Source organism: Aythya marila (genome assembly GCF_965140915.1).
Source record: "Aythya marila genome assembly, chromosome: Z".
Taxonomy (NCBI): domain Eukaryota; kingdom Metazoa; phylum Chordata; class Aves; order Anseriformes; family Anatidae; genus Aythya; species Aythya marila.
The window spans coordinates 51,227,314-51,251,654 of NC_139080.1; the positions used below are offsets into that span (position 1 = coordinate 51,227,314).

The 24,341-nt window shown below is 37.1% G+C and overlaps 1 protein-coding gene across 6 annotated transcripts in view; it reads right to left on the reverse strand.

Moving 5' to 3' along the window:
* Positions 1-4,851: 4,851 nt before the first annotated feature.
* Positions 4,852-24,341, reverse strand: part of PRRC1 (proline rich coiled-coil 1) — a 30,906-nt gene continuing 11,416 nt past the window's right edge. For all 6 annotated transcript variants that reach the window (XM_082782886.1, XM_082782887.1, XM_082782888.1 and 3 more), the window contains 6 exons: positions 23,304-23,467; positions 19,448-19,550; positions 13,854-14,017; positions 12,372-12,475; positions 9,709-9,811; positions 4,852-6,409 (listed from right to left, as the gene is read on the reverse strand). In XM_082782886.1, coding sequence (XP_082639012.1) covers positions 6,200-6,409; positions 9,709-9,811; positions 12,372-12,475; positions 13,854-14,017; positions 19,448-19,550; positions 23,304-23,467 — 848 coding nt within the window. In that variant the 3' untranslated portion in view covers positions 4,852-6,199. The remainder of the gene's footprint in view (positions 6,410-9,708; positions 9,812-12,371; positions 12,476-13,853; positions 14,018-19,447; positions 19,551-23,303; positions 23,468-24,341) is intronic.

Here is a 24,341-nt window from a genome sequence, read left to right on the forward strand (position 1 = left end):
CACAAAGCATTCCACTTATTCCACTTGGACTTCTGCTGGATAACTGCTATGCAGGCTGCAGGCATTTCGAAATAGATGGGGTGTCCTGCTTCTGCAAAGAGTGGATATTCTAATTATGGGAACATAATCTCTAGGTATATCAGGAAAAAGAGATAAATAAGAGACGTAAAAATATTTCACTCTCTCCTAAACACTCAGCTTGTCTCAGTCTGCTTAGATGATCAGACCCAGACTGGAAGGCAAATTAAATGCTTGCACCAGAACTCTGAGAAGCTTCATTTCCAAGCTTTGGCTTCCCAGATTTTCAGTCACACAGTCTCATCAGACTTTCATAATTAATATAATTAATTCATTCTGCCACTCTGCTCCAGGCAACCTCTCAGCCCACATTATTTTATCTATTTATTTATTTTTTTTTTTTTTGGTGAGGTTTACTTGTAGTGGAATTGGACCAAACAGGAAGAGTACATCTATTTTCCTAAACCCGTTGATAATAACAAACACCCCAAACAGCTGCTACAAATGGAAAAGCTCAAGAATGGCCAGTAGGAGTAATGTGGTACAGAAAGTGTCAAAGTGACCACACAGTGGTATTTTAACAGGATGGCTGTGGACATAGCAGTTTTGGTTTTGTTTTGTTGTTGTTGTTTTTTCCCTAAAGAATACTAATCAGAATTAATATATATATATATATAATATATATATTAAACTTCACTCTTATGTACTAAAATTTCATTTGCAGGAAGAAACAGAAACAATCTTTCACTAACTCTTAGTACTGACATCACGTACATAATAAAGAATTTCAGCCTTCTACTTGCCATCAGGAGCTAGATCTCATTTTTTAAACAAAAAACTATTTTAAACAAAACTATTTTTCAGCCTCAGGAAAAAGTAAAAAAAAAAAAAAAAAAAAGTAAAAAAAAAAAAATCATATTCTTCCTGTAGAGAAGATCCTTGTACTGATTTTTTCCTGAAGACTGATCCATCTCTTACTAACATGTACAGATCCTCTCAATTTCAGCCTGAATTTATCACAGGTCTGCTAATTAGTATTCTCCATAGCATCAATTAAAATGCTGTCACCATGCAACCTACAAGTGACTTAAATGAATCACTACCTTAACTTTACTAAGCAGTATATTTAAACACTTAGCATTGACAGGGTTACACAAAAGCAGCAAGTGTTGCTGCTTGGTAGGGTATCAGGCAAATAGCAGAGCTAATGCATAGTCCCTCAATTTTTTTTAAGATTCTGCCTTAATTCTGCCCCAGGTAAATCTCCTTCAGTCCTTCAGTTTAATTCAAGCTGTAAAGATTTGGCTTTTTTTTTTTTTTTTTTTATGTGGTATAGCAGATAAGTATGTATTTTGACATGCATAGAGGCACTAATGGTTTTTAATCAGGATGTCTTTGTCAGGGTCACGAAAAAGCTACTATGCAGTGCTGAGAAGCAGTGCTGCAATTAGCCTCAAGTGACTGAACTGACCACATGCTGATAGTGAAGGAGATTACAATATCATTATAAAGATGTGCAGTGAAAACCAGTGCCACCAATGTCATAGCAGAGCATGCAGTCATTGTTACTCTTCAGCATACCTACAAGACGCAGACCATCTCTCACAGCCTGACCTTCTGCAACCTGCTTGGTACACTGCCATAACTTTGACTGCAGTGAGGCAGGAGCTATAATAGCAGCAGGTCATACCACGTTATGTTCTTTCTACAGTGTGATTATCAACATATATTTCCTGATGAGACAATTACAACTTCTTTGAGGCAAGTTATCTCCAAAACATCATGATAATGCTGGAAAAGTCCATGGTCATGGAAAAATTGTTTTCAACACTGCTTGCTACAAAATCTATAGTAAACAAAACCATTGGAACAGCAGTTCCAACATATGTGGAGATAATGTACAGCAACTCTGATTTCCTTATATAGCTCTTTTCCCTTTCTTCTGGGTGTATCCCCAGACCATTTGCAACAATCATTGACATTCTTCATCTTCAAATGGGGGAATTTCCTGTTTGTTTTTGTTTGTTTGTTTGTTTGTTTTTTATTTATTTCCTTATGACACTCATTCACAAAGCAGCAGCAACTATTTCTGCTCTGTATTCACAGTGGTGACAAGCAGCTGAGAATTGCCGTTACATGTCTCAATGTGTTCTGACATGTGCTTCTCTAAGTTGATTTCAGCATAGATTTAACACAGTATGTCAATATCCTACCTATTGAGCTTTCTCTCCCATCCCATCCCATCCCATCCCATCCCATCCCATCCCATCCCATCCCATCCCATCCCATCCCATCCCATCCCATCCCATCCCATCCCATCCTATCCTATCTGAGCAGACTGTGAAAAGCTGAATGTTATCTTTTACTCGCTTCAAAATTCCTTCGTGTCAGCTGCAGCTCAGACTTGGAAAAGTGTTTTCACTCAAATAGGAAGTAATTTTTTATTTGTTTATTTTTAGCTTTCCAGTACATACTGCAGACATTTTTCCTTTCCCTGACCTCTTAGGGAAGAAGCTGCACTCTTGCTCTTTGTGTGAGGATGTTATTTTCTTAAATATGCAAGAGAGAAAAACAAAACAAAACAAAACAAAACAAAACAAAACAAACAAAAAAAAAAACCAGAAATTCAGCACACATAAACCCACTGATAATTTCATGTCCTCTCTACTTTTTATCATGTAGGATACCATCACTCTACAATTATAGCCTCACTCTAAAGGAGGCTATAGCGAGGTGGGGATGGATCTCTTCTCCCAAATACTAGTTGATAAAACAACAGCAAATGGCTTTAAATTGCAGAAGGGGAGGTTTACGTTGGATATTAGGAAAAATTTATTCACTGAAAGGATTGTTACATATTGGAACAGACTGCCTAGTTGAGTCACTGCTCCGACCCTGTAGATCTTCAAAACATATGTAAATGTAGTGCTTAGTGACATGGTTTAATGGTGGACTTGGCAGTGACAGGTTAAAGGTTGGACCTGATGATCTTAGAGGTCTTTTTCAATCTAAATGATTCTATGATATTGTTGCAGTGAATAAGAGGGCAGCATTTAACATATTATACACTGCAAGCTGAAAAGACATTAAGAGCAAAGATACCTGCACTGAATAATGAGTTCACAGAATCATCTAGTTTGGAACACACCTTCAAGATCATCAGATCCAACCATCAGCCTGACCTACTCCCATCACTAGACCCTGTCCCTTAATGCTATAACAACGTGACTCTTAAATGCCTCCAGGGATGGGAAATTCACCACTTATCTAGCAGCCCCTTCCAGTGAAGAAATTCTTCCACATATTCAATCTAAACCTCCCTTGGAGCAACTTGAGTCCTTTTCCTTGGGTCTTACCAATTGTCACCTGGGAAAAGAGACTGATACTCATCTTGCAACAAACTACTTTCAGGTAGTTGTAGAGAGCAATGAGGTCCTCCCTCAGCCTCCTTTTCGCCAAACTAGACAGCTGCAGCTCCCTCAGTCTTCTGTCTTGTGTTCTAGTCCCTTCACCAGCTTCATTGCTCTTCTCTGCTCATGCTTAATTAACTCAATATCCTTGTGGTGAGGGGCCCAAGACTGAACAAAAGATTTGAGGTGTGATCTTAGCACTGCTGAATACAAGGGGGTAATTTTTTCCCTAGTCCTGCTGGCCACACTATTTCTGATGCAGGCCAGGATTCCTTTGGCCTTCTTGGCCACCTCAGCACCCTGTTGGTTGACGTTCGTCTGGCTGTCAACAAGCACCTCCAGACCCTTTTCTGCTCGGTAAATTTTCAGCATCCCTTCCCCAGGCCTATAGCGCTGTGTGAGGTTGCTATGACCCAGTTGCAGGACCAAGGAGTTAGCCACATTGAATGTCATGCGACTGGCCTCAGCCCATTGAACTATCCCATCCAGATCCCCCTGCAAAATCTCCCTACCCTCAAGCAGATCAACAGTCTTGCCTAACTTGGTACTGTCCATGAACTTACTTAGGATGTGCTCAATCCCCTCATCCAGATAATTGATAAAAATGTTAAACAAAACTGGCCTCAATACTGAGCCGCAGGGAATGCCATGGGTGACCAGCTGCCAACTGAATAGAACTCCACTGACTACAGCTTAGAGCCATGCAATCTGTCCAGTTCCTCACCCAGAGAACCATACACCTGTCCAAGCCATGAGCAGCCACTTTCCCAGGGGAATACTATAGGAAACAGTGCCCAGCATTTTACTAAAACCCAGGCAGACAACCATAGCCTTTTCCCTTGCCCACTGAACGCATCATCTTGTCATACGAGGAGATCAGGTTGGTCAGGCAGGATGTGCCTTTCATAAACCCATACTGGCTTCATCTGATTATTTGATTGTCCTGCATGTGCTGTGTGATGATCATTCAGGATACACCTGCCCATAGTCTTCCTTGGCATTGTGGTCAGAATGACATTCCTAGAAACTCCCTGAATCCTCCTTCCTGCCTTTGTTGACTGGAGTCCCATTCACTGAACTGGGACCTCTCCAGTTAGTCAGGACTGGTGGTAGTTTATTGAAGGTGGTTTGGCTAGCTCTTCTGCCAGTTCCTTTCAGTACCCTTGGATGAATCCCATCCAGCCCCATAGACGTGTGAATGTTCAAATAATGTGGGTCACTTACAGCTTCCCATTAGATTATAAGAACTTCATTTCACTCTTGATGACAAACAGAAGTCCCAGTATCACCCTTTTAACTTTTGATACTAAGTTCCCCCAGTAAAAAACTTCATGACCTCAACAGTCAGATATGGGCTTGTTTTTTTTTCCCCATTAAGGTGTTCATCAGCTACATTAAAAACAAGTAAACCTTTATAATAGGTACAACTCTCTAGGAAAAAACATTTATTCAACTAATTTACAGAGGAAGCCAATTAAGGCAAAATATATTACTTGGAAATAGACAGGCTTTCACTGGGTACAAATATGAAGTGGCTTAACAGTATTGTATATAAATATGTCCTTTGAAAGCATCAGGAAAGGTAAAAGCAAAAGAATACAAGCTGCAAAACCGTTTAAGGCAAACAAAAAGTAATTGTTTATTCTTTGTTCTTAAAAAAAGTATTATTACCAAAATATTCTCTTCACAATTACTTCCATATTTCTGCATAAAGATTTACGATTGTGTGAGCATAGATAGAAGAAGTGAAGCCATGAAAAAAAATCAGAGAAGACCAAAAACTTATATGAGAAACAGTGAGCCCATGACATCAAGAAGGCATTTAGGACTTATAAATGTTTAGAAAATGCAGGATAGCAAAGCAAGTGATACACATCTCACTATTTTCCACATCCAATTGCTGACAACCATAACTTGATAGAAGAAATTATACTAATTCCATATAAAATGTGTGGTTTGGAAATACTGTAGTAAATGACGTTGAAATGCAATGCTGAGATAATTTCATGTGTATGTGCTACCTGATCTAAAAGCCACTGAAGCAACTTGAACTATGCTGTGTGTTCTATCTGGAGATGATTTCATCTCTGCTACAGAGAAGCTATACATAGAAAAAGATGCAGCTTGGAAAATGAGATTTCAAGAATTATTTAGCCCAGACTCGAACTAACTGGGCATGGGTTTGTGCTGTTCTTCAGCAGTCCACTGTTACATGTTAAAAAAAACTACTCAGCATCAGTCCTGAGAACTTACATACACCAAACCTCTGATGTGTGAAATACCACTTAAGCACAGGCCCCAAAATAACATCTAATTCAGAAGTCGTCTCTCTAGATTGAAATGCACATTTAACATACATATTATGCTGTCAACATGTTTATATTATTAATATAAGTAGCTAAACAATGATCCCCATCTTTAAAAAAGTATATTGAGTAACTGAAATATTAAACATTTCAGAAATGCCTATTAAGGTGTCAAGTAATAGCACATTCCAATTTATAAACTGTGATGTTATTTGTCTTACTTATAAATATATCTGTTTGTTCTGATTTCCTCTTTTGTGAATTATATTGGAAATCACATGGTTATTGAAAATTGGAATTGCTCATTTCCACTATTGGAAACTACCTCCACATCTTAAAAAGTAAAATACAGTTTACAGGTAGATTAGAAATCTGTGCTGTATCCCCACTGAGAATTAGAATACATAGTTTTCACTATTCCAGAAACAAAGCCAGTATTCCTTAGTGTCATGGATCAGCCTTCTTTCAAACGGTCCTGGGTGGTAGATGTTGTTTGTACATTCCTGCCAGAGCCTTGGCTGCACTGTAGATCATCTGTCGACGGGACATGCCAGTGAATACCATGTGCCAATCAGTCCTGTTGACATTCAGTATGTTCTTCTCAAGCACTTCGCCCACTGTCACCAACAGGCCTGACCATCTCAGATTGTAGTCCTGAGGAGTGAGACTCTTAGCCTGTGTAATGTTTTGAGAAGTGTTTACTGAATGAGCATGAAAAGAGTAGTTTTGTTTGTCTTCACCAAGACTAGCAGTAAACTTTCTTACAATGGGACTACATGGCAAATAAAAGAATATCAGAATCCAAATCTCAGACTGCCCTGCAATTTTGCAAGCCAATTACACTTTTTAAATTTGTGTCTATCATGATCCAAGTGACATCTGAACAATTTAAATATGAAACATATTTGAGGGCATAAAGACATTCTGCTATTAGTATGAAATAGTTTTCTCTTTTGAAGTAGCCAACAGATGGAATCAGTAACAATACGTATTCATACAGTAAATTCTTACTCTCCACAGATTTTTTTTTTAATGCTTAAAATGTCCTTTTGGAGCAGACAAGTAACAAGAAAACAGCTTGGCAGAAAAGGAAGACTGAGCTATTTGCATGAGATCACAGTGTGCATACACTGTAATTCCCCAAGACTGGATGCAGATGGTAAATTGCGGTGTAAGTACCACTGCATTTATCTCTTTTCATTCTCACCCCAGATAACCACCTCTGGCCACTCTCACATACAACGAAGAAGACTTTCAGCCTAAGAAAGGCTGTTCTTACTATTACTTATTTCTTCATAACATTGCACAACGGGCCAAATTCTTCATACAGTTTTTGTTTTGACACATAACTGAGTCAGTCTTTTTCCACTGCATGTGCAGCAGACCAAAGCTCAGCAGTGTGTTTCTGCCTTCCTACAACCGCTGTCTTGTAAAGTAACAGTATGTATCACAGAATTACAGGATGTTAGGGATTGGAAAGGACCTTGAAGAATCATCTAGTCCAATCCCACATACAAATTTGTTAGAATATACAATCTGCTCCAATATGGAAATAACTTGATGCTCTCCAGAGGTACAGAAGAGGCAGAATTCCTTTGTAAGGAAAAAGCAAATTCAACACTTCTTATTAATCCAAACATATTGGCAGTAAGAAAATAATTTAGTGGACAGTAGGGACTGAATATCTGTTATGGTATCTCCATTATGATCCATAATTGCACATAACTTCATAGACAAATTTAGAATTTTTGGTGCTAAATATCAGTTAACACCAAATAAAATATAAAAAAATAAAAGTCTAGTATTTTCCCCTGTTCTTGCAGTTTCTGGTTTGACAAAAAAAAGACGACATCTGGCCTCTGAACAGAAGCTTCTCGTAACAAGATCTCAAATTCACCTTTCACTTTCTCAAATCAAGCAATATTTAAGAGTTATAAACAGCCATGAGTCCCTAATTATGTGCTCAGAAAAGTTTATGCCATTGGTAAAGACAGTAAGAATTATATTCTAATTCTAAAAAGTTTCATTCTATGCAGATACTTTTATCACTATTTCTATTACAAAAACAACAAAACACACAGCTAGCAATTTAATTGCTTTTCATGTATTTTTACACCTTTTGTACTGTGAGTAACAAATAAGATCTATCATCCAATGCACATTTCTTCTGTTTTCTGTCTGAAATACCACTATATGATTACTGCTTCTTTTTTTTCTCCTCCACTCTGTAATCTAGATTTTAATTACAGATATTTAACTGGATTCATACTAAGTTTCTCTCACACCCCGAGAGAAACTCAAAGAGACATAATGGGAATAAAGGTAACAATTGGTGCACACACCCAATCAAGAGCCCAACAATTTGCTATTAACAATAGCTTTTAAATGACAAAACAGTGTTCTGTAAAACAAAAAAGAAGGACGGCTACCATGATTATTATTTTTTTTGCATCTGTGGAGCATTGATATGAACTATGTAACAATTTATGCAGTAATTTCACATTGCTGTGCTTATTTTCAGATGGGTTGCTTACATCCCTCAGTGAAGTTGTATCTGCTTAATTAGTATTTTTTCCTGTAGCTTCACGTCTTTCACCACTCTTTTTAAGAGCATTCTGTAAAATTACAGAAATGGAGCAGTATTTCTCATTTTGCTACTCATCAGCTTTTCAAAGTTGTAAGAGCTCTGAAAACTAAGAACTATCCCACAAATCTCCACTCTAATGGAACTGGTATTACACGCACAAAAATTAAACAATCACTATTTGTTTTCTCAAAACAATCCTCTGCAGATCAAACTCTCAGTTTTGGTTTGGAATTCTTCACAGAAACATTAAAAATAATTTGCGAACCAGAATTAACTAATGTATGACTCATCTGCAGTCAGGCAACATGCAGCGACTGGATTTTGGAATAATTCCCAGTGTGGCCCAAGTAATGTAAGCAACCTCATGAAAAAATTGTCGGTTTAAGAACTGCCCAGTACTGGGTTATTTTCAGTGGGATGACCCATGGAATTTCCAAGACTTAAATCTTCCTATTTCAGAAATTTTAAACCTTTGTGAGAATAGCACAGTCAAAAGAGGAAATCTGTCTTGTTTTTAGGTAAGAGACTGTATGTTGTGGAATCAGGTCCATGCACAAATATGAAAAGGTATCTGTGATTTATTTGAAGTAAGTTTTAGGAACACTAACCAATACAGGATGCTATCCTATCAGTATGCTGGTAATTAGCAACATAAAATATCTAGATTTTATGAGTTTTATTAAAATTGGAGTGTTCTCAGTTTTTATACTTGTGCCTGAATGAGATGTTAGATACTTCACTGATTTAGTAACATGTGCACGTGTGTGCACATACACTCCATTATTACACAGTTTTGTTGACCTCAGATGAATCTCTAATACATACATGAAGTAAGTTAAGAAAAGGGAAACACTCATTTTCTTGGGTAAGAGTGCTTATTGCGTATACTTGGTGCACTTGCTTAGTGCATTCTTGAGCTGCAAGGCTTTCCTGTGTGACCGAGGGAAATGCGAGTATTCTTACTTTATCTAAAGATTGGTAAGGTTTATTTTTAGACACTGAACCAGACTGACAGATGTAGTACAGTGATTAAAATTATATTCCATTTTGAGGAAATATTTTTTCTCAGTTAATTTCTTTTTGGTTAATATTTCCTCTTCGTTAATTTCTTCTTGGAATATTTCTTCTTAATTAATAGAAAAGTAAAACAAATGTTTCATGTGCTGTATACTGCAGAATGAGACTCCTGAGCAAGGATTACTTTGCCACAAATGCCGAAAGATTTTTAAGTAGTACTTACCTATGACTTAGAAGCATTTTTTATCCTCATTTATAAAGAAAGATTTAAGTGAAGCAACAATACGAACTGACATCATAAATGAAATTAAAACTTAAATCTTATGTCTTGACTGTTAATCCAACACCTGTAAGAAACCTGAAAACTCACCTGCTGAACATACTGTAAAGGCACTGGTGTTGCTTGGGTAAAAGCTTCCAGATGAATTCCATGAACTGGGTCCTCAATAATTAAACATCCAATGTCGAACCACCTGCAATAATATGCAAATTAATTCACTTTTTAGTACTGTGTATCACTTGACTGAAAACTTGTTTGTAGTTGAATTACAACTCATGCATTTTACAAATTCTGCTACATATGTAATTATATGTAATGAAGTTTCATTTAAGTGTGTTGCATATTTTAAATAAAATTTGTATACATCATCTTTAGTGTGTATGTATATAGTGTGTACTATAGTGCATGAGTATGCATCTAATAAGCATAAAATAAACAAAATTATACAAAATACAAGGAACAGATCAAAGAAACACAGAAAGCTGGAGGAGAGGGGGCCTGTACAGATATATTCTTTTAGACATACTTATTATGTTACTTTTTTCATGCAATCTTTTCTATAATGCATCTCATTAAAATAACTTTCCCTAACAATCAAAAACCTTAATTCTTATTCACGTTCTATATTCAGAAGATTTTTTTTTTTTTGCATATATAATCTTACTACAATCACTTAAATGATTTAGTCAGAAGACTAAACCTTTCTGAAAAAAACCTGCACCTTTCAGAAAAAATGGTGCCTGCTGCAGAAGGCATGGTAAAACTACTGAAGCAGTACCAAGAACGTTTCTCTATCTAGTTTACAAAAATATTAAGCAATTTCTCCCTATCAAACTTTTAACATTGATACAATCCAAACAAAACTAAGGGCAACTCATCATTGCCTCACTGTATTCAATTTCCAGAACACTTTTACAGTTGAGCTGCCACAGGAGAGACACACTTCATAGAAAACAAACACAAAAGCAAGACCAAAATCATAAAAGATTTAGAAAGCTAAATATTGAAGCTGTTGTCTTCTACATATTACCCGTGTCTACATATAAATTAAGTTTTATACTTTAAAGTGTGAGAAACAAGAATGTTGTTATGAATAGAAATGCAAGACTCAAATTTTAAAAATGACTGTCTGGGGGGGGGTGACAATAGCTTACTGTCAGAGCAAGACTGCAGTAGAGTGAGAGGGGAAGAAGTACTTTCACTTGCATTCTCTTTTGCAGGAGGCAACAGAGTACTGGAATGCCCTGTGATAGAGCACTACTCTCACTTGCAACTATGAAAGACTTCTTTAAGGATAAAGCGCTCTCAATTTATATAAAAAAAGTTGGTAAATGGAAAGATAACAAAATACTTTGCAACTTATTCTGCAAACAGTATTCAGAATGCACAATTGGAAGGGGAGTGATGTCCTTCAGCTCTCTGAAAGACCATTGAAAATTGTGTGGTTATTTGGAAACACTGCTCTCCTTTCAGATATTTGTAAGCATGATACGGATATCAGCAGAACACAAATTTTATCCTTGATACTGAAGTGCAACACCACAATGCTCACTTCAGAATTATTATTTATCAATTATTAACACCATGATCTATTATTTCATTGCAGAAAAAATAGAGCCAAAAATAGTTCTTTTTTTTTTTTTTTTTTTTTGTAACAACATGCAGGGAAACTTTCAAAGTCACTTGTTGGATGAAGCAAGCATCAAGTAATTCTTTGCTTCTACTGTAAATAATATTGAAGATTATGATGTTCTTGGGGCACGTATGGTATGGACAGAAAAGCTAGCATTCTGTTCTATGATCTTCCTGGGCCAGCTCTTTCATTTCAAATGTTTTATCCAAAATTCTCAGGTTTAGGAATGAGTAAACTCAAATAAAGAGAACAGCAATTATTCTGAAACAGAGACCTTATTGTCACAGTTACTCCTTTGTGTAAACATAATAAAACATCTAAATTGAACTAGGTGGAGATAAATACTTAACAAGAATTAAAATACTTCCTAATTTTCTTTACTTAGAAAGTTCACCATTCATGTTCCACTAGGGATACTAAACGTACCTCCAAAAATGGAGCAAACGTGTCAAAAAATGAATCAAAGTCTATTACACAAACAACAGTGCAAAGATGAGAAAGCAAATTATTTCAGATTGTATCAAGGAAACATGAAATTGTCTCTTTGTTTCGGAAAATAATTATAAAACTACTTCAAGAACTGTCTGTCAAAAAGCGTGTTATGACATCAAGTTGTAACTATTGTGCCTTCAGATATGTTACATCTGTGTGGAACAGATTAGAAGCAGTACACTCCTGGTGAAATGAAAATGCATAATATAGTACCTCAGGAAACTGCATTACTCCAAATCCAGAACATCTCTAAATATACTTTCTGAAATGAATACAGTTTCAGAGAGAGAAAAGAACGCACACACACGTGAGAAAGGAAGTCATAAGACAAATTTCAATTTTTACAGCTCCTTAATTTTGTCAGTTTTGTATACTTCATCGTGGTTTTGTAACGTGAGTCTTGATAAAGCTGACAAGGATCTTGTCTATTCAACTCTAAAGACGTCTGGCCAATAAGCTGAACAACCTCTCCAAAATCAAGTCTGCCAAAGCAATACTGAAGATAGACTCCCTCCTGTCTTCTGCTGAGAAAGTGATAATGGTAACTTTTTATAGTAGGCCCCTTTGAGTCAATAAAGAATACTCCCTTCCTCCCCCCTGCCACCAAGAACAGGTATCAGGTTCTCACTTGTCAGGAAGCAATTCCTCAATGAAGTTTTCCACTGACACAGCAGGTTGTTTTTCATGTATTACTCCTGTCCGACGCAAGCTGTCTATCCTTTCTTGGGCTCCCTAGAAAGTAATGTAAACTGTTACACAACAGTCTGAGTCACAACATAGTGCAATACTTGCAGATGAATACAAAAAGAACTCTTCAATGTACTTTTTGCATTAAACAATATGAGAGATTTGGAAAAATTACTCTCATTTCAAAATTAAAAAAAAAACAGCTTATAGTGGAATCCTCAATAGTTACAAAAAAAAAAAAAAAAAAAGCTCACAGGGGAATCCTCAATAGTTACAAAAACTATAAGACTAATTCAATATTTTTAGTTTACTATTTTTCCATGAAAAAGACCTACACTAGCATACAAAGAATTCCTAATCTGTAACTGCACCGAGTTTTACTGTCAGCTAATGCATAAGCATATATTTCTTTTACCATTTCTGCAGCTTAATATTTCTCTGTTTTAGATCCTTTATGAGTGTTGTAAGACCAAAGGAGAATCTCTTTGTTGTGGTACCCCTTCAAGTAAGATCTAGAAATCACCTCCCCAAATCTGTTACAACTCTTAGGTTGTAACAAAAATATTAGAATTACACAGTAGTACCCAAAGGGAAAGAAGAGGCAGGTAAAGAACATATACATTATCCCCCTTTACCTCAGTATGAAATCGTATCAGCTAATACACAGGTATGAGGGTAGTCTTAACTCAGCTGTGAACGCTGCCCCAACAATTAGGAGAAACTATTTAATTTATAATAAATGAATGATTTGCTTACATTTAAGAAACAACATACTGGAAGTTGGAAGTAGTTTTTTACAGCATTTTTGGTTATTGGCCAGGAGGTTCTACCTATATATACCCAATGAACATGCAGTTTAGAATCTGGTGAAACACCCTTTGCTAACCATTTCTTTGGGCCAGCACAGCTGTTAGTGAGGCTGCACAGTTAATTCTTACCTTTTAAGGGTTACATAGATCTGCTTGGGAAGATCCCTGTGACAAGCGTTCCAACTATCAAAGTGATCAAACTATCTTTGACCTACAGAATTAGTGCAGAGACAACCTCAGCCTCAGAGTCTCCTTTCATTTCTAACATTCCCAAAGTACTGCGCTAGTAATAGCTGGAGAACAAATGCCTGATATACTTAGAAACTGTAACAAAAAAATTTCACAAAGTATGCTAGATGTGAAGGAAACAAGACATAAGGAAATTGATGAAACCATTCTTCATCTGAGATGAATGCATTTCCAGTAAGAAATAAAAGCATGTTTCAACAAGCCACTTGAAAACATTTAACGATTCAGATCATAAAAAAAAGCAAAGGTTCACCTATACTACCAACTGACCTTCCCTTTATGGAAGATAAGGTTGCTTTGGGTGAACGTTTCCACAATCTGTCTTTGCATTGGAGGCACATTAGTACTGTTATATATCAACTTACTTTTAAACCTGCAGCATAGCCTACAGGTTGGGGTGCGATGTTAGACTGTGCAGCCTCTCCAGTAACAACAGCCATTCCGAAGACTTCTTGAAAAGCATCTCGAATTGCTGCAACTTTCACTTCTTTATTAGAAGTAACCACAATGTCCAGTTCTCCACCAGTTTCTGTAAAATACATAGTGTTGGTATTTATTTCTCCACGTTCACATTATATATAAGCTAGTTCAAATATGTTCTATATCTTAAGGATACGCTCCAATTGGTCTTTTCTTTCCCATGCACTGCACAAAAGTTCCTTCATGAAGCAGAAGTAACCGAAACTAGAAAGTAAGAGTCAGATGAACAGCAAAGAGATTTATGGATGAAAAAAAGACAACAGAAATTGAGAAATGTTCAGTACCCTGAAAAAAAGCAGATTCCTCATTTACTATGACAGTCTGGGGATTTAGGAGACTCGGACATCCATTTCTAAGGATGTTTTGATATTCAGGGAAGCAGTAAAGAATGTTGGTGTGACATGGAAATTTGTCCTTATGAAAGAGACCAAGAACACAGATTCAATTAACAGAATCAGTGAACAAATGTCAAATTACATAAGCTTTAAGACAAAGGATTGCATCACTTTCTAGTGGTCCTTGGACTGTAAGTTTCAGTATCTTGTTGTTAGTCTTCCTCCCTACAATTTTATATTGATTATAGACTAAACATCTATGGATCAAAAAGTTGTCAGTATTTCCAAAGAACTTCCATATGAAAAAGATGAGTTTCATAAAAAAGGGTGAGTTTTCACTAACGTTTTTTTTTGTTTGTTTGTTTTTTACAATAAAAACACTTCATGAACTAATAGAAATCTAAGACTACTCCGAAAGACTCATGAACTCAAATGTACCTTGCATTTGTCTATCACCACTGAATCATTTTACTGTCAAACTTAATGTATGCAAAAATATCTCTGAAAACTCGTCTCTGTTGTGACAAGTTTTCTTAAGAACAGCTTTAACTTTTTTCAAACATGGAATATTTCAGAGTAAGTAACATAAATAAATTGCATCAGAAAGTTTAAAGAACTGAGGCAACTTCATAGACATGTCCACAAATGGGCACTAAAAATAACGGGCTGGGACATGACTTACGATCCTTAGTCCAATGGCTGTGAATGACGGTGAAGTACAACATGAATGGACTACAGAAAGTCACCAGATCCACTGTCATTTACTAAATAGCATGTCCTTTTGTTTCTGCTGAAGACAGAAAATTGGGCTAGATGAACCACTGGTCTGATCCAAATGCATTAGGGACTGAAGGATCTACCTTATGAAGAAAGGCTGAAAGCTGTGACTCATCTTGGAGAAGAGGAGGCTCATAGGGGATCTCATCAATGCATAGAAATAAATGAAGGAACAAAGATGACAGAGGCAGTCTCTTTTCAGGGGTGCCCAGTGACAGGTAAAGAGGCAACAGGCACAAACTGAAGCACAGAAAGTTCCTTCTGAACATCAGGAAAAACGCTTTCACTACGCGGGTGACTAAGCAACCAAGCAGGCTGCCCAGAGAGGTGGTGGCACCTCCTCCCTCCTTGGAGATCTTCAAAACCCATCTGGACATGGTCCTGGGTACATGGTTTTAGATAGTCCTGCTTGAGCACGGGGGGTTGGACAAGATGACCTCCAGGTCTCTTCCAACCTCCACCACTTCGTGATTCTGTGACACATCAGGACATTTTTAGGACAAGAGCAGCAAACTAATAACGCCTTTTAACCTGTCATCACCCAGGCCCACTGTTTGTAGAAAAACAAACTGCACCTCTAAGGAAAAAAAAAGGACTAAGTCCAGTGATTTTGCTTGCACCCACATGAACCTCATGAGATTCAACAAGTCTTAATTGCAAGGTGTTGTACCTGGGTTGGGGCAGTCCCAAACAGGAGTACAGACAGGGAGAAGAACTCATTGAGACCAGCCCTGGAGAGAAGGACCTTGGGGTTCTGGTGGATGTAAGGTTCACCATGAGCCAGCAGAGCACGTTTGCAGCCCAGAAGGCCAACTGCATCCTGGGCTGCATCAACAGAGGTGTGACCAGCAGGCTGAGGGATATGATTATCCCCCTCTGCTCTGCCCTCATGAGGCCCCACCTGGAGTGCTGCATCTAGGTCTGGGGCCCCTACCACAAGAAGGATGTGGGGCTTTTGTGGGACGAGCAAGTCCAGAGGAGGGCCACAAAAATGATCAGAGGGCTGGAGCACCTCTCCTATGAGTGACTTCTTTGCAGCTTTTCAAAACTTAAAGAAGGCTTATAAAAAAAGAAGCAACATTTTGCTTTTGCAGATAATGTTAGGACAAGGAGGAATGGTTTTAAAGTAAAAGAGGGGAGATTCAGATTAGAGGTTAGGAGGAAACTCTTCATGCAGAGGTTGGTGAGGCACTGGAACATCTTGCTCAGAGAGGTTGTGGATGCCCCATCCCTGGAGCTGTTCAAGACCAGGTTGGACAAGGTCCTGGGCAACCTGATCTAGTGGGTGGCATCCTTGCCCATGGCAGGGGGGTTGGAACTAGGTGATCTTTTAAGGTCTCTTCCAAACCGAGATGTTCTGTGATTCTAAACAGAAAATCTCAATTACACCTGCTGATAAAGCCTGCAGTATTTATCCTGATCTAAAATAAAATCCTCCAAACAAAGCTTTAAGTTTAAATTTTAAAGGAAAGAATAGTTTATTCTTTGGCTCATATTACTCAGCAGACCTCAATTACGGGAAATATTTTCTTTTTATGAAGAATTCCCAAAGGTATGCCAGAACAGTAGTAAGCTTTTTTTTTTTTTTAAAAAAAAATCTTGTTATATATTAATTAGTTTACTGAATGGAATTGGATGTACACATCATTGAACTCTGGTGCATTTATTTTCAACATAGCAAAACAACAGGCCAATAAAAATAGGGAAATTACTGAAAATATCTTTTTTCATTGATTCCTTCTTGATAAAAATCAAGTTAAGTACATGTTCTTAAAATTGACTGCAGGCTTTTGCTGAAGCTAGCCTTGTTTTGCATGGCCTAGGGATAGAAAAACTGATAATGAGCTTTTTAGTCAACTGAAAACTAAGCCAAAACATATCTAATAATAAGTTACTGCATATTAACTTAAGAACTAATTTTGACTCATGTTTGTATTCTGCACATGATGAATTTAGATTATGTGCTTTTATATTAAGGATCATCATGTAACAAAAGCATTTATCTCTTTTCACCACAGAAACGAAACAAAGGTAAAACATGCACTAAAAGAAAATCTGTGACTGCGTCTGTCACACATTATGGTAATATGGAAATAGTAAAATCTAAAGTGCAAAAATTTGAATGTATTGGTGTATATTTAAGACAGAACTGTCACATCCAGTTAAGGTCCAGTCCCTGTACATTGTACACCTTGCGCGTTCCTGAAATGCTGGTTCCAAAGACAATTTGAGATTGATTGTCCTCTTTTGTTCTAAAACTTTTTTTTTTTTTTTAAATGCTTATAAGGTGACCCAACATTTAACGTGCAGACAGATATTCCATTCCATGTGTTTGACTCAGACCGAAGTCTTTACCCTGAGCCACTGAAAACAGTTCAGCTATTTTCAAGGAGGAGATTACACAAATCCTATTTTTTCACATGCAAATATTCTTTCGACCACCTCATCTACAAGCTTTGGTACTTTCAGGCTTTGGCATGAAAAAATCTGAAATTTGTTTGGAATTGCAGCAATGGAGAGAGAGCAGAGAGAAGGGGGCCAATTTCTGTTGACAGCATGACTTTTGCCAATTCCAGAGAACATTTCTAGAAAAAGGTAAATACTAAGTTTACAAATTTCCAACCTATTTCCACAACTTGCAACTACAAACAGACATACACGGCTGTTTTCCCTTCTAGCATGATTGCAGAGAACTTTGCGACAACCACTGAGCTTCCATACTCTTAACAGAATCTTACAAGCAAAGCATTTTATTAAAATGACTTCCTCCTCTAAGTAATTCTGTTCTGTCCAATGAATAGTGCTCCAAACTGTCAGTGAATTCTGAGATATTCCATATTAAAAAGGGACAGTCAAGACTGCAATGGCAACCTTAACTACAATTCCCCTAATTGTGCATCATCATTATTTACTATACCTTGCCTCCTGATACTCCACTCAATAGTTTCTCAATTGCTGGCTGTACTTCTCACTGACTTCATATCCCCCTGTCTCACCACTAATAAACTGCTAGGATATATTTAGTTAAATTTAAGATGATTAACTACTTTCAATGATAAGGTCGTCTTCCCCTTTTATTTGACATATTGTCCACTGCATTAGTGCAAGACTGCAGCAATATCGTTAGCCTGATCACAGAATAAATCCAGTTGAAAAACAGCTCCGAAAAACAAAATGCAAAAAATATTAATAGTTACTTCTCAGCCACATCAGCTTCCTGATCAGCTTGACCTACATTCAGACAAAGGGCAGTATTGGCACAACAAAAGAGGGAGGACTGCTTAGAGAACTGCTGGAAGGAAGGGGGGGGGGGGGGGTAAGGATAAAAAAACAAACTACCACCCTAGATAAATTATGTCTTCTGTTCCATATTTAATAAGTAGAAATCTCAGGTCACTATGTGTGACATAACATGTACTTCAGTAAAACAAAAACCGCTGAATACAACAAAGTTTCTCCCTCCTAATAATTTTCAAACTAATTGAAATGCTATGCTTTTCCTTGAAGGCTCAATGCCCAGAAATGCTTCAGACCTCATTAGACTGCTTAAAAATTTTCATTTTCCTACTGCTTTAAGTTTGCCAAATTTCCTAAAAATAGTATAATACTAGCAGAGTAGAGAAGTAGAACAGATCAAAGTCAGAAGAAAGCCTCAAAAGCCATGTAAATACCTCTGTCCTTTGCCTCTCTGAGTCTGCCCACCTTTCAACTTGTTTTAGTTTGAATGTGGTACCTTATACAATACTAGTATTTAATCATGCGATATAATAGAATTGATACTTACAATGTACTTTAAACTCCGTAACACTTAAACGGAGATACAGTGGGAGAAAAAAGTATGGAAACTCAGACATTATACACGAGTGCTCTTTATTGTTTTTATCATTTTTTTTTCTCCTCATCTTCCACAGTTTGTATTAAAAATGTATTACTATGCCACTACATGAACTATAGTGGAATACAAATGCCAAATGAACCTCAAGACATAAATGAAGCCAGCCTCACAGTGGAAAATACACCTCAATACACCTGAAAAATCAGTACAGTACTGTGGCTTTGAATTAACATACCACATATTTAAATTCTTTACTCTTTTTGTGGTGAGGCATAGGCACAGGTTGCCCAGGGAAGCTGTGGATGCCCCATCCCTGGAAGTGTTCAAGGCCAGGCTGGATAGGGCTTTGAGCAACCTGGTCTAGTGGGAGGTGTCCCTGCCCAAGGCACAGGGGTTGAAACTAGGCGATCTTTAAGGTCCCCTCCAACCCAAACCATTCTATGATATACAAACTTCAAGTGTGTAAGTAGCACGCTATTAGGTTAACCTATTATTTGCAAGTATTATGTAATGGTTTGTCACAAATACTTACTGATATATGGAACCATCCCAGGATCCAGTGTTGTGATCATAGACTCCACTGAATGTTTGGTTTTATCAAGGACAGACTTCACCATGGGATTCTCAGCTACACCCTAAATTTAAGCAAATAAGATTTCCATATTTATCTTCTATCAGGATGCCAAAGTGTTACAGTTAAAAAACAAACAAACAAAAAGATCCCTTAAAATATTAAACTATTTTGTGTTTTCCTTATCACATTTACCCTATATAACATTGCATCTCACTCCTCAGCATATATGCTATGGGAGATGACTATCACCGAATGACTCTTTAGTTAAAGCATACACTTCAAGTATTGTCTTTCCCATCCTCTGCATTAATGCATTACTCAGATTAGCTTAAAAAGAAACATCTCAATCAGTGATAGTGTGCAACACACTTTATCTGGTTCTATTCTGGGACTGGAATCTGTGAGCATTTAGTAAGGTTGTAGATTTCCCATGCTAACTATAAGCACCATCAGAGTATGCAGCTAGATTTACTCTGTGCTAACTTAGGCTGAAGAACTCTCTTTTCTAACCTTCATAAAGACAATAGGATCTATTTTTGTATTGTCCATTACTAAGAAATATTTCTAGGGCAATTGAGCTGAAAGTCCTCAATTTATAAATAGATTCTAAACAATACTGGAAAAATGTTCTGTACTCTCCAGCCAAATCATAGGTGGAGCTGCTGACAGACTTCAAAGTTGATTAAATATAAACACAAACACTGTCCTGTGTCTTGCAAATAGTCTTAATGAATGTCTGTATCTCTTCACAAGTTTACTTAAATCCAGGAAAGATTATAGAGTGAAAGAAGAAAGACAACAATGCTTAATTAGGGAGGGATAAATAACTGGAAACTGTAACATTTATAACTTAAGAACTGTAACACCTGTAACATTTCTTTGGTAGGCAGGCTGCTTTAGGTCTAACATTAAAAATGCAAATGCTTACATTTGCTTCTCTTTAGAACAAGCATTATTCAGGGAAGCACTGTGCATGCACTTTTTTTGGCAAGTGCTTGCTTAATATTTAACATGTTTCAGTGAACTGCAGAATCAGACAAGCTTTAATTATCTTAGAATAACTTCTGCTCAGCAAAGCTTTGTTTCCACAAATACAAATGCTTTCTATTTCTTTGTTGCAAACTTAACAAAGGCAAAAAGCCACAATCCTATATCTCCTGAGATATCGTATAGATACTAATAAGGATTGTTTTACCCACACCTCACATTGAAATAGCTCACTGCTGAGTTCAGGTACTCTTCCCATCACCGTGGAGAGCACTAAGCCTGCGTATAGAATTTGGTAAAGGAAATAGAACAATTTCTAATGCTAATATAGTGAAACTTTTTCAAGGCAGAGCCCATTGTAGCCTCTTCTTTCCCATGCATACAACCCCAGACACTTTTCTGAATGGTAGCATCACTCAGTAATACGTAAGTTATTGTGATTTCTCATATATCCACAGGATGCTGTCATGAGCAGGCCAGTAATATTCCTTCTTCAGTTCTAGCAATATTCCTTCTTCAGTTCTCTCAAAATTTGAGGTTTGTCTGCTTCAAGTGAAGAAGAAGAAGAAGAGACCTGAGGGAATAAGATTCTCAGAAATGCTGCCAGTAGGAAGTTCCAGTTCTGGAGTCAAGCAGTACTTCTCCAATCACTTCCATCTTGGCTTCCTAACTAATAACTAATACACTTCTCCTGCAGGTAATCAAATTCATGAAGTGCAAGAAACTGCTGCTTCTGCCTTTGCACACTGCCTTACGGTAACTGGCCTGTCACAAAGCAGGGAGAAATAATCTACATTTTTTCTATCAGTGCAAAACACTAAGGTTCACAACACTATGAACCATAATGTAGTTAGATTTGGAATTTCTACCAAGTCATTGCTAAGTCAACATAAATCCAAACAGATGGGGAATCTTCAACTTTGGAAGACTGCAAATACACATCTGTTGAAAATTTAGGTATTGATGTCCTCTTTTTTCAACCAGTCAAATACTCAGGCCATGAGGTGCAAAGACTGCTTTAGTGTCCAACTTTGCTTCTGACACATGGAATCAATTTTGGAATATATCTATAACGCTCCTTGGCCACCTTTGACAGATTCAGGGAACTGAAGCAGTCTCACTCAATTCTAGACCATAAACTTGTCAATCTTAGATTGTCACAATCTTGAGTATTACCTAACTTGAAGGGAATCTAGAAGAAAGGTATAAACATCTATCTTAAGAACACCTGAGAAAAAAGTAGTTCAGACTATATCTAGAATAAAAATAAGGTAACTACTCCAACTACTATTTTAGTTCTTCAACAGGAATCCAGGATGCATTTCTACAGTAATTACCAGTTTGTCTCCTAGATTCCGGCTCATCTTCAGAAAACAAAGTCTGATGTATGCGGACAAACATCAAGAACTTGGTGGCTTCATTGTAATTAATGATTCCTTGTTCTCTGACCTAAAAAGTCCTCAAAAAGAGGCCACTGAGCACATGGACCACACAGAACACTTAATATGTCAATAAAGGTTTAGTTTTTATTATTGATGTCAGATAGTGATTTTCTCCAAAAATGGAAACAGGACACCTTTTGAACCTTCCTGCTATAAAGGCACCAGTAATGGGGATGAGATTGGCTTTTCTGATAATTTGCAACTGCAAGCTCTTGTACTTTCAAAATGGCTACAAAACCACGCCACAAGAACAACATTCTCTGGAACATTACCATCTACTGCAAATACAAAAAGAAACATAATGACTGAGAGAAGGACATTATTATTTAAGGGAAGAAAAACCATGTATTTTCATAACCATGAGAAGACATATCTTCCTGAAAAGGGCAGCACAACACGCTGCTCTCTCTGTAGTGATGGAGGTTTAATCTGGCGCTTCAAAGCTGTTTCACTGTCAAGATGTATATTCCTTGCTGGTAGAGTTTGCCATGTCACAACTTTTTCTCCCAGCTTTTCACATTCAAAAGAGCTTGAATGTCCCTCCAAGACTCTACATTCCCATCACGACTTTAGTCCCCTCAATCTTTCCTTCAGGTTTGGCATAAACCAGCAAAGAAGATGGTGCTGCTCTTGAGGATGGGGTTTAGCATTTATTAACAGCCCTTGGATTTTGCTACAATCTACACAAAGCTACTTATACGTAGCATTTTCCAAAGCTTCAGAAAGGTTACAGACTAATAAATTCTACTTGTGGATGCTGCTTGCTGTTTCCTCGGGATTGTGGGACTGCTCCAAGAGCAGCTACTCTTCAGTATACATTTCACACTTTTTAGTAGAACAGAAAAATCGTACAAGATGTCTTAGGCATTTCTCAGGTAAACTTTTCTTAGGTGGTAGAGATTTTATTGTTCTCCCCTTGAAGAGACTTATCTGTTACAGAACAGGCAGGACTTGCATCCCAAAGAAATCAAATTCACTTCATAAGGAAATGTTAAAAAAATAAATTTTGTCGAGGTAAAACATTATCATTTTGTTCGGCATCCAATTGCTATGAAGTACAAAGCAGCTTTCAAGTCTTAAGGATTTTCTAAAACGTCACCTAATTTAAGAATGGGTGACAGAACCTGTTAGGCAAGTCTTCCTGTCACAAAAACTAAAATTAATCTAGAACACCTGCATTTGTGTAGTCCTTCCTCTTCTATGCAGAGGAAGAGAAAAAGCATTAGCTCAACAAACATCACAACTAAAAATGGCCACCTTTCACATGACACCTGAGGAAAGATGGGATTCATACTAACATGCATTTAAAAAATAAGGTTTGTCCTACTGCAGTCACTAAGAAGTCATAACTTCTTGTGAAAGGTAACAAGAGAAAAAAACCTTACTTTTATAAACCCCCACAGTCCTCCAGCAGGTGCTCCACCCTGAGTAGTAGACACTCTGGGGTCTTCATGCTCCTCAGGAAAAGTGATTGCAGAACCACTTCCAGTTCCAGAAGCCAAAGGGGATGAGAAAGATGCTTGTTGAGTAATAGGATCTGCCAAAACACCTTGTAAAAGGGAGAAATAAAACACAAGTGTTCATTTATTCTACTGCACTTAATTTGTTATACTGTAGCAACATGCATTGTTTAACAGGAAAATGAGCAGGAAGAATTTAAGAATACTGGGCTGTTTTGCTTCATTTCTTGATGGCCCCAGAACAATTCTGCTTGTTAAAGGTTAGCAGATATAACTACTGTAAATGAGTTCAACAATGTCTACTAATAGAACTGAGACTGCCTGTACATTATGTGTAAAATTAAACAATGTTTTTTTTTTTTTTTTTTATTAGAGCTTAGTTCAATAGTGGTGCTTTTAATTGTATTCAAATTTTAGTAATATGCACTCAGTTGAGGAAAAAGAGGAATGGGTGTTGCTCTCTGCATATAAAGATAGGAATGTTCTCATACATAATAAAAAGAGAGGTAGGAAAATTTCTAACCCTGGGTGCTGGAAATTAGTAGCAATAGAAAAAGGAGCAAACAAATGAAAAGCTTTACATATTTTTAAGGAAAACAAAAAGAAACTCAAACAATAGAAAATTTTAGCCTGAACCTTTACCCCATTATTCAGGTCTATTTTAACAGATTTTCCAACACAGGCCTTAATCAAGAGTTATTTTTATCTTACATTGCCCAACAGATAGGTCTTTTTAAACATTTTCCTAATACAGAACACTTAACAGAGATATCACCAATAACAGAAAAAGCCTGGCCCAATTGCAAGTAAACAGCCAAGTTTCCATTCCACTAGCAGAAAATGACATCAGTAGAGCAAGCAACTACAGAAACTGCTTGCATGGAAGGTATGTATTTTTAGCTGTCCTAATGCAATTTAGTGACTTGAAATAAGAAAATAGAAGCCGGTGTCAGGGGATGAGCA